This window comes from Quercus suber, unplaced genomic scaffold (assembly GCF_002906115.3).
Source record: "Quercus suber isolate HL8 unplaced genomic scaffold, Cork oak 2.0 scaffold_243, whole genome shotgun sequence".
NCBI classification, from domain to species: domain Eukaryota; kingdom Viridiplantae; phylum Streptophyta; class Magnoliopsida; order Fagales; family Fagaceae; genus Quercus; species Quercus suber.
In genome coordinates, this window is record NW_027069700.1 from 783,346 (window position 1) to 794,272 (window position 10,927).

Consider the following 10,927-nt stretch of genomic DNA (forward strand, 5'->3'; position numbering starts at 1 on the left):
CTTGGCTTCTAGAGGTTTGTTAGATTCAATGTCTATAGAAAATTTTGATTGCATTTCATGTCAGTTAGGAAAACAACCAGTTTTGCCTTTCAATACTAGAGAATCAATGTCCACTGATGTCTTTAACCTAATTCATTTTGATGTCTAAGGGTCTTTCTCTGTCTCTAGTATTGGTGGATCTCAATATTTTGTTGTCTTTGTTAATGATTATTCCTGTTATAGCTAGATTTTTCATATGAAACATTATTTTGAATTATTGCAAGTATATTGTAATTTTGCAAAAATGGCTGAAACTCAATTTTCCAAACAAATCAAAATTTTTCAATTTGATAATGCTCTTGAATACACTCAATATGCTTTCCAAGCGATTTTGCATTCCTATGGCATTATTCATCAACTAACTAGTCCAAGTACCTTTCAGTAAAATGGTAAAGCCAAACGAAAATTTCGTCATATTCTTGACACTTTTCGTACTCTCCTTCTCTCTACCAAAGTTCATGTTCATTTTTAGGACGAAGCTGCTTTTCATGCTATTCATGCTATTAATCACATTCCTAATCCTATCATCCAAAAAGGCGCTCATATGGAGTTTGATTTTACCCTTCAGACTATCACCACCTTTGCTCATTGGTTCTACCTGTTTCATTCTTTTTCAACCACATGAGCATCACAAACTTAAGCCTCGGTCTAGACTTTATTGTTTTCTTAGATATGGCGAAACTCAAAAGGGATATCGGTGTTATGATCCTGTCTCTCATCGTCTTCGTATCTCCCGCAATGTTGTCCTTTGGGAACATCGCTTCTTTGTTGAGCTCTCTCACTTCCATGCCTCCCTATCTACCTCCTCTGTCTTAGATCTTTTTTCAGATGAGACACATATTCCTTCTATAGCTGCCCATGATCCTCCTATAGATTTCTCTGTCCAACCACCAGATATTTTTGATTTCTCTCCTAGATCACTTTCTAATGAACAGGTGGAAGACGAGCTACTCAACCTTGAACTTGGGTCCCTTGCTCCTACTCCGCTTGAAGATCTTACATAAAACATTCCGCCTCGTCACACAACTAGGGTAAAATCCATTACTGCACATTTACTAGAATATCATTGTTACACTGTCCTTTCTACAATGCACAAGTCCCACATCTATCGTGAGGCTTTCATTGACCATTTATGGCAGATTGCAATTAAAGAGAAACTTAATACATTATCTAAAAACCATACGTGAGATTTGGTGACTCTCCCCCCCTAAGAAATCTGTGGTTGGTTGTAAATGGATCTACAAGATCAAGACTCGCTCTTATGGGTCCATTGAGCATTATAAAGCTCGTCTTGTTGTAAAAGGTTTTACACAAGGGTATAGGATTGATTATGAAGAGACCTTTGTTCTATTTGCTTAAATCACATCTGTTCATGCCCTTTTAGTTGTTGTCGCTGCCAGTAAATGGGATCTTTTCCAAATGAATGACAAAAAATGTCTTCCTTAATGGGAATTTAAGTGAAAAAATTTATATGCAACCTCCTTCTAGTCTCTCTATTGAACCGAACAAGGTTTGTCACCTTCAACGTGCACTTTATGGCCTTAAACAAGCTCCATAAGCTTGGTTTGCCAAGTTCAGCTCTACCATCTCTCGCTTGGGTTACATTACTAGTCATTATAATTCTGCCTTATTTCTTCGTCGCACCGACAAAGGCATTATTTTGCTTCTCCTATATGTGGATGATATGATCATAATTGGTTATGACCTTAGTGGTATTCAAAAATTCAAGGATTTTCTCAATCAGTAGTTTAAGATGAAAAATCTTGGACATCTCAGCTACTTCTTGGATCTTGAAATCACTCATTCTACAGATAGACTTTAATTACTCAAGCCAAGTATGCTTCTGAACTTTTGTCTCGAGTTAGACTCACTGATAGCAAGACTGTTGACATTCTAGTTGAACTTAATGTGCATTTGACTCCCTCAGGAGGGGGGAAACCATTGTCTAATCCCCCTTTTTATTACAGATGATTGGCTGGCAGCCTAGTTTATCTCACTATCACTCGTCCAGACATTTCCTATGTTGCTCACCAAGTAAGCCAGTATCTATCTACTCCACAATCGACTTACTATGTTGCTGTCCAATGCATTCTTCGATACCTAAAAGGCACTCTCTTTCATGACATTTTCTACTCTGCTCAATCTCCTCTTGTTCTCCATGTATTCTCTTATACTGATTAGGCAGAAGATCCTACTAATTGAAGGTCAACCACTGGTTATTGCTTTCTTTTTGGTTCTTTCTTGGCGAAGCAAGAAATAAACCATTGTGGTCTGCTCCAGTACTGAAGCAGAATATCGTGCCCTTGTTGATACCACATCTAAGCTCATTTGATTTCGATAACTTCTTAAAGATTTAGGTGTGTCTACATCCTCTGCTACTCCTATTTATTGTGACAACCAGAGTGCCATTCATATTACTCACAATGATGTCTTCAATGAACGAACTAAACACATCAAGATCGATTGTCATTTTATCCATTATCATCTTATCTATGGTGCTCTCAAGCTGTTCTCGGTCTTCTCTAAAAATTAACTTGCAAATATTTTCACCAAGTCACATCCTAAAAGACGTCTTCGTACTTTGGTTGACAACTTTAAATTGTTCTCACACCCACCTTGAGTTTGAGGGGGGCTGTTAACGTGTAATAGGTTATGGGCCTTAGGCTTACCTTGTTTACTTATATAGCACACATACTTATATTACACACTCTGCCTCTTATATAAAGGTACTCATGTATATTTTATTACTTGAGAAATACAATACTTTCATTCAGTATTTCTAACACTTTTTTGTACTCACAAATTGGTGAAAATAGGTTTAGGGCTTTATCTTTTGCAGCACGCGACAAAAGCTCTTAAACCTCTTTTTGAGTCAACTATTATGTGCCCTTATACAATTATGTAGGTAGGGCACAAGTTCCATGTTAGCAACTGGCTTGATTAAACAAATTAGAACTCATATCTCCATAGAACAAGCCTCAATTGAGAGAGTGTTAAGAGGCTTGTTTCGATCTACCGACATACAATCAAAGTGTAGTTGAAATTATAGAGTCTACCTTCTCTTGAACTGGATCTTGGACGCTTGATCTTAATCTTATGAATGAGCATTACAGCTCAAACAAGATTACAAGCTATACAATTGACTGACAACAGTATATTTCAGCGGGTGGTTGTGAAGGGGACTTTCTTTATACATAAGTATAGTTGATCTAAGAGATTCTGATTATGCTAGAATTAATGATGATTTGATTGTCCATTGCTTCAAGCCACAATAGGAGTTGGACAAATACAATTAACATGTGTAAAATAAATAGAAGGGCTAAATACAGATATGAGAATAATAGAAGTTATATGCTCACACTGTCACTGATTGAATATAGTTCCAAGATAAAATTATTGTGACTGTACAACTAGTATTTATATGACAATTGAGAACTAAATCTATTATGCAACTGATTCCTAACAAATAAAACGATCTCTAACTGATAATAGTTACAGCAGCAATCACAAGGAGTTACATTAACTACTACTGTTAACTGATACTTGTTGCACATTATGTTATGGTGACATTTACTGACACAGTTACGCTATTGTCTCCTGGGATAGAAAGAAAGTGCCACAGACAGTAGCAATATGGTCACCTGGGACAAAAGGAACTGTTGGAGATGGTAGCAATCGAAGCAGAATCTCCTGCTTTGAGAGGGTAACTTGGATCTTCACACTTTTCAGTCAGTTTCATCATACTTTCATCAATAAACGGTGGTTTTGTAGGTGCAGGGAGGTGATCATCCTTCTTTGTTAACATCTGTAGTGCCTTTGACATTGTTGGTCGTAATGACTGAATCTTTTGGGTGCACAGAAGTCCGATATGCACCACTCTTAAAATCTCATTCTTAACATTGCCATTAGGGTGATTATGCAACAATAGATTTGGGTCATATAATTGCTCAACTGTCCCTGATCGAAAATGCTTCCATGTCTGTTTTGTCCAAAGAAAAAAAAAACGCATGAACAGGTGAGGAAAAAAAATAATAGAAGAGCTCAGTTAATTCATCTTTCTTTTTAGAAAAATTGGAGCATACTGAAATCAAGATTGTAACCGTGCACAAAGTTCCCACTTTTACGAGGTCCGGAAGAGGTTAATAATTTATAATAATAATAATAAGAGGCTAGATGAAGTTTTAAGGCTTACTATTGTGATTAGATTGTCTAAGCATTCTGATGAGTATTCTATGGTTTTGGTCCTGTTGTTCTGCCTTCCTGTAACAATCTCTAACAGAAGCACTCCAAAGCTGTAGACATCGACTTTCTCGGTCAACTGGCCATGGACTAGATATTCTGGAGGCATATATCCTCTACAAATTCATTTAAAAAAAAAAATTACTAGTAATTTAGTACAGTGCTGAACCCAAGCGAAAATAAACCTGTAAAATTACAGTCTCTTATCACTAATACATGTTCTCATATTGTTGGGCTCAAATATTAGATAACTACTAAATTCGTAGGTGGATTTGCTGAAAGTTGATATTTGTTTAGAGCCAAATTCAATCAATGAACAGAGAAATGGAATACTTACAGTGTTCCTGCAATGGCAGTGCTTACGTGACTCTGATTTTCTTGCAATGACCTGGCTAACCCAAAATCAGCAATTTTAGCACGAAGTTTTGAGTCCAACAAGATATTACTGGCTTTTATATCTCTATGAATTATTTTAATCGTGGAGTTCTCGTGAAGGTAGGCTAAACCTGCTGTTGTACCCACAATAATCTCATATCTTTTGTCCCAGTTCAGTGCTTTCCCTTTGTTTGGATCTGTCATTTTTATTGAAACAATTAAGAATATATAAATTGTTGATATATATCATTTACAATCTAGCATAGTGAGACCAGACCAGAACTAGTACAAATGTAAAACTTTGATAATTACCAAAGATGAATCGGTCAAGGCTTGTGTTAGGAAGGAATTCATAGACAAGTAGGCTTTCAGGCCCTGAACAACTGCATCCTAATAACCTGACCAGATTTTTGTGTTCCACACTGCTTATAATGTTTACTTCATTGTAGAAATCTTCTGCTCTATGTCTCTTGTTTGAGAAAAGCCTCTTGACAGCAATCTCTCTTCCATCAGGCAGAATTCCCTGTAATGGACAAGACCCATAAATCTCTGACAAAATATGATGTAAGTGGTTTTGGACCTTTTGGTTAAGGGGAGGTTTGTGATAGACTACCTTATAAACTGTTCCAAATCCTCCTTGACCAAGTTTGTTGGCAATGTCAAAACCTCCTGTGGCCTTCTCAAGTGTGGAATACTTGAAGTTCAGGCTAATATCATTAAGTATTTTCACCAGCTTTTCTGCATCATTTGAACCTAGGGAGCCAGAATAGGATAGAAATGAAAAGAACTTGGGTGGTAATTCGTAATCAAAAGGAGGCCATCAATAACGCATTAGATAACAGATTGAACTGCCCATTTTTTTTATTATTTGGTTTCCATTTCAATAATATACTAAACATATTCGGAGGCTTTGTAAAGTCAAGCATCCAAAGTGCTTGAACTTGAAGTGATCAAAATATTGATTACATATACCAAGCCTCTGCTACTTTTTCCAACAAAAACTTTTTACCTCTTCGTTTCTTTGCTATACCTCTCTGCCTCCAGATATAGAGTCCAACTGCTATTCCAACTACCACAAGAACCAGCGAACTTACAATTGAAACAATAATCACTGTTGTCCTACCTGCAAAACTCATCAATAGAAAGTGACCAAGTCTAATATAAAACATGCCCTTCCCTAAAGCTACAAGGCCAGCCCCCAAACATAATGGTCAATTTCTTTGGTAAGTGATCGTATATACAGGACACATAAACACAATTTCAGTTATAACATATTTTCAAAACACGATTTCACCATTTCACAATTATAACTAATAAACTAGAGTGTGTACGGCAATATTTAACTCAGCAGGTACAACAATAATTAGGCATTTTTGGTTACCTTTAGAACTTTGAGTTCCAAGTTCCTTGTTGAGAAAATCTTTGTCTGAGTACCTCATGAAGCAACCAGTGTTCAGTACTCTACCCTCTGACCAAGGCAAGCATTCCAATATTGAAGCAGACGCATTTTCGAGACACACTTCACAAGAGCTTGCATTCAAAGTCCTCCAACAATCAGCAAGTGCATAAGCTGACTCGTTGACTGCCCCAGGCACAGCCTCCTGAGCAATCGCATGGCCTTTTTGGTGCGGTGCAGCCACAACTGTACTGCTCAAAGCTTTTTTCACTGATTCTTCAAACGTTGAGTTCTTCCTAGTTGTATTCCCACATACAGAACTGTCACCAGGTCCTGTATACTCCTCAAAGAAGCTATAATTCTCGAACCTCAAGAAGCAACCATCGAAGTAAATGCGACCTGAAGTATGAGGAAAGCACTGGGGAAGAGCTGTGCGTGCCTCTGCATAGCATAATTCACAGTCAGGTAAAGAGAGATCCCCATAGCACTGGCCAAGGCCATAGTTTGTATCTGGGCCTGAACCTGTGACTGCTACTCCAAAACCTGACCCTTGCATTCGTTGGCTGATGTTTTCCATTGTATAAACAAAATTTGTAGCAGAGACAGAGCTATTCTGCACAAGTTGGTGGCCACATGTTATTTGGACCATTTGGGTTCGTGGATCTCCGGTTGCTGTTTGTAGTAGTAATGAAGTCTTGATAATTGCTAAGATAAAACATCTGGAAGGGACAGGTGGGAAATCTTTCTTCATTTTTCGGAATTAATTAGTATTTCTTGTTACTGTCTTTGATATTGGTTTGATTGTAAGGCTGTTCAACAATGATTTTCAGTAATCCCTCTGGCTCAGTGGCAAGTACGAATATAAAGTCAGCCTGGAAGTATATGAGCATTAAAATGGAAGAAAAGAAAAAGGAAAGAAAATTAGTCGGGAAAAAAATGAAAATGGTAAGAAAAATAAGAATAGGCAAAGCAAAGCTGACTTCGGTAAAGTCCGCAAATAGTAAGAAAAATAAATAATAAGTTTTTTTAGCAGGATCGTTGAAGTTTCAAGTTTCAAGTTTCACGTTTGAACGTATTGGTTGTCCATTTCCTTCGTTCCAAGTCAAGGCACGTCTTAAATCATCGTCCCCTTGTAGCAGTTGAACCACTAAGAAAAAATCTGTGTGTTCAAACCCAAATGTTGTTGAATTGAGTGGTAAATAGTCCTTGTGTGGAATGGCTTAAGAAAATTATTTTATTTAACATTTGCATGATCTTGTTATTGTTTACCCAATTATTAATTAAATTATTAAAACAATTTAGAGATAATATGGGACTGTATATTTGATTATTGTTGGTTTTGTAGGGTTTGAATTGGTGACATATATACCGTTGAAACTTGAAATGCTCCATCTTTGCACAGAAATAAAATTGAGTGAGAATACTGAGGAGGGTATAGGTGCTGTAATATTTAGAATATATTTGGCATGCAAGAATAGATCGAGCTAGGCATGAAATGAGTAATTATTCAATTGTGTGATTATGTTATCATTACAGAAAATAATTATTCCTATAAAATGAATATTTTTTAAATTGAAGAATAGTTATACTTACCAAAAATTTTGTTATCTTTATTCCTTAAGTTTTATAATAACTAAAAAACAGTTTTCAAAAACCATGGTTGGCTACATCTCTCTCTCTCTCTCTCTCTCTCTCTCTCTCTCTTGGGAAATCTTTCTTCATTTTTCGGAATTAATTAGTATTTCTTGTTACTGTCTTTGATATTGGTTTGATTGTAAGGCTGTTCAACAATGATTTTCAGTAATCCCTCTGGCTCAGTGGCAAGTACGAATATAAAGTCAGCCTGGAAGTATATGAGCATTAAAATGGAAGAAAAGAAAAAGGAAAGAAAATTAGTCGGGAAAAAAAAGAAAATGGTAAGAAAAATAAGAATAGGCAAAGCAAAGCTGACTTCGGTAAAGTTCGCAAATAGTAAGAAAAATAAATAATAAGATTTTTTTAGCAGGATCGTTGAAGTTTCAAGTTTCAAGTTTAACGTTTGAACGTATTGGTTGTCCATTTCCTTCATTCCAAGTCAAGGCACGTCTTAAATCATCGTCCCCTTGTAGCAGTTGAACCACTAAGAAAAAATCTGTGCGTTCAAACCCAAATATTGTTGAATTGAGTGGTAAATAGTCCTTGTGTGGAATGGCTTAAGAAAATTATTTTATTTAACATTTGCATGATCTTGTTATTGTTTACCCAATTATTAATTAAATTATTAAAACAATTTAGAGATAATATGGGACTGTATATTTGATTATTGTTGGTTTTGTAGGGTTTGAATTGGTGACATATATACCGTTGAAACTTGAAATGCTCCATCTTTGCACAGAAATAAAATTGAGTGAGAATACTGAGGAGGGTATAGGTGCTGTAATATTTAGAATATATTTGGCATGCAAGAATAGATCGAGCTAGGAATGAAATGAGTAATTATTCAATTGTGTGATTATGTTATCATTACAGAAAATAAGTATTCCTATAAAATGAATATTTTTTAAATTGAAGAATAGTTATACTTACCAAAAATTTTGTTATCTTTATTACTTAAGTTTTATAATAACTAAAAAACAGTTTTCAAAAACCATGGTTGGCTACATCTCTCTCTCTCTCTCTCTCTCTCCATATATATATATATACACATAAGATACAATAATAACGTAAGATTTTTTTTTTCCCATAAAAAGTGACATTTGTAATTGTTGATTGTAATAATTTAGTGTTTTTTTTTTAAAAGTTGACAAGGACTAATATAGTCAATTTATATTATATGAAATTTATTAAAATAACAAACAAGCGAAAAACTCTCTTTTTATCCTATTTTATTAATTTAAATTTCAAATATGTATTAGCTTTTTTATGAAACGTGTATTGTTTACTTAAAAAAGAGTTTGAGATTGTTTTATATATCATCATTTTTTTGAAGCAAGTGAACTTGTCATTTATTATAATTTAATGTGGCGTTCGGTACGGGAGAATCCACATTACTCTTAGCATCCAGATTCTTAGGAATGCGATTCCTAGGAATCACATTCCTAAAAATGTAGTTATTCCTATGTTTGGTTTATTCTCAGGAATCTTAAATAAATTATTTATTTTTCCCATTCTATCCTTAGATTTGAATGTGAACTACCAAGTCATTTAAAAAAAAAGGTTAAAATTATCAATTTATAAAAAATACAATTTCCTTTAAGCTTGAGAATCTGGATTCTTACATGTTTTAAAGGGAATCCATATTCTCACTGAGAGGGGTTTAAGGGGGGAATCTAGATTCCCCTGGCATCTGATTCCCTAGCATGATTTGCAACCAAACATAGAAATCTTTAAACATTCCTAGGAATCCTAAAACATTACCCTGTACCAAACGCCACATAATAGTACTTAAGAATATATTGTCAGATTTTTTTTTCTTTTTTAACATTTATGAAGACAGAAAATTTGAGCAGGGAATAATGATATTATATAATTATTTAATTTATACATAATTTTAATTTTAAACAAGACTCACAGAGAGTACAAATATAATTATATAGAAGTATTACAATATGACTTCATTTATCATCAAATCATGTTATACCAAACCAAGTGTTAAATACAACTACAAAGATTAGATCATTTTATAGTTGTACTCTAATTATGTAATGTACTATAAACTTGATTTAAAACGCTATTATTATTTTTGTGTGTGTTCTAATAAGTATTATTGTTTACTAAAAAAAAATTGTTAAATACAAATCCATGATCATATTCATGTGTTATCACTTATCACTAAACAAATGCATAAGAATAGTTATTGTATTACAGCTTCTTGTATTTCTTATAATGCTTATTCTTTCTTTTTTTTATGAATTATAATACTTATTCTTATTCCCTAGTAATCATTAATATTACATTGTATCAAATGTGCTCTTAGTTTCAATACGAAGGAACTAAAATAAGGGTGATGAATTTTGTGAATCTATAAAATTTTCATTTGTATTGCTTTTGATTAAAAAAAATGTCATTATCTTTTTTAAAAATTCAATAGTTATAATGTGGGGAGGAATGACATTTTGGTTAGAAACACCAAAAATAGTGAAAAAAAAAAAAAAAAAAAAAAAAAAAAAAAAAAATTGTTGAGAAAAAAGAGTATCAATTAAGTTATAAAGGTATTGTCTTAGGAAATGCCATTTGAACTCTCTGAAATGTAAAAATATCCGCACACAATCTTTTGACAAGAAATTAACTGCTACCTCAACATTAGTTTCTCCTCTCATTTTCTATTCCTATCAGCGGTACCTACTCCATTTCTCTTTCCCTCTCTCAATGTCTATCAATAATCTTTTGTAGTTTTTTCTTTCTTGAAAATGAAATCTTTTTGTAGTTTTTTTTTTTTTCCATGAATTTTGTAGTTTTGTTGGTATCATAGCATTTATTTAAGCTTAATCGAATTCCTTTTCTTTTCTGCCGGTCCCTTTATTTATTTTAAATATTATCGAGTCCACCAATTTTTTTTTTCAATGCCGTGTGCAAGTAGCAATTTTATTGATTATTTTTTATCCTAAGGTTTGTCTCAATTTTAAAATGATCAGTAACTTTTCAAATGTATCAATTTAGTCTCTAAATTTTTTTTTATTGCATTAAAATAGTCTCTATCATTATTTGGTGGATGAAAAAAACTGGCATGATCAACAGTTATATGAAAATATCATTTTTAATGTCACCAAAGATACCAACGACCTTAATAAAAACCTCAATCCATTTAAACTAGCATGTAAACAGGTGAGACACTTGTTTGGGATCTGAAATCCCTAAATCATGACAGAGAGAAGAGAACCATGAAAGGAGTGGAGGAAC

The 10,927-nt window shown here is 34.0% G+C and overlaps 1 protein-coding gene across 3 annotated transcripts; it reads right to left on the bottom strand.

The window, feature by feature from the left end:
• Positions 1-3,371: 3,371 nt before the first annotated feature.
• Positions 3,372-7,038, bottom strand: LOC112023563 (cysteine-rich receptor-like protein kinase 2). 3 transcript variants are annotated; one of them, XM_065780698.1, is made up of 8 exons: positions 6,035-7,038; positions 5,663-5,776; positions 5,267-5,406; positions 4,966-5,176; positions 4,785-4,850; positions 4,616-4,670; positions 4,232-4,394; positions 3,372-4,018 (listed from the first exon to the last, which is right to left on the bottom strand). In XM_065780698.1, exons 1-8 carry the CDS (start codon positions 6,798-6,800, stop codon positions 3,677-3,679), a joined length of 1,857 nt encoding a protein of 618 aa, XP_065636770.1. In that variant the 5' UTR covers positions 6,801-7,038; the 3' UTR covers positions 3,372-3,676. The 3 variants fall into 3 exon arrangements, with proteins under 3 accessions (XP_065636770.1, XP_023911943.2, XP_065636769.1); XM_024056175.2 differs by having other exon boundaries at positions 4,616-4,850; positions 6,035-7,036; XM_065780697.1 differs by lacking the exon at positions 5,663-5,776 and having other exon boundaries at positions 4,616-4,850; positions 6,035-7,037.
• Positions 7,039-10,927: the final 3,889 nt, after the last annotated feature.

Bases quoted from the DNA above. Each gene is read 5' to 3' on its own strand.
- LOC112023563 (XM_024056175.2), bottom strand. From the start codon at position 6,800: ATGAAGAAAGATTTCCCACCTGTCCCTTCCAGATGTTTTATCTTAGCA. The intron at 5,407-5,662 runs GTAAAAAGTTTT...CTGGCTCCCTAG, and splicing joins TATAGCAAAGAAACGAAGAG to GTTCAAATGATGCAGAAAAG. The intron at 4,851-4,965 runs GTAATTATCAAA...TAAAAATGACAG, and splicing joins CCTTGACCGATTCATCTTTG to ATCCAAACAAAGGGAAAGCA.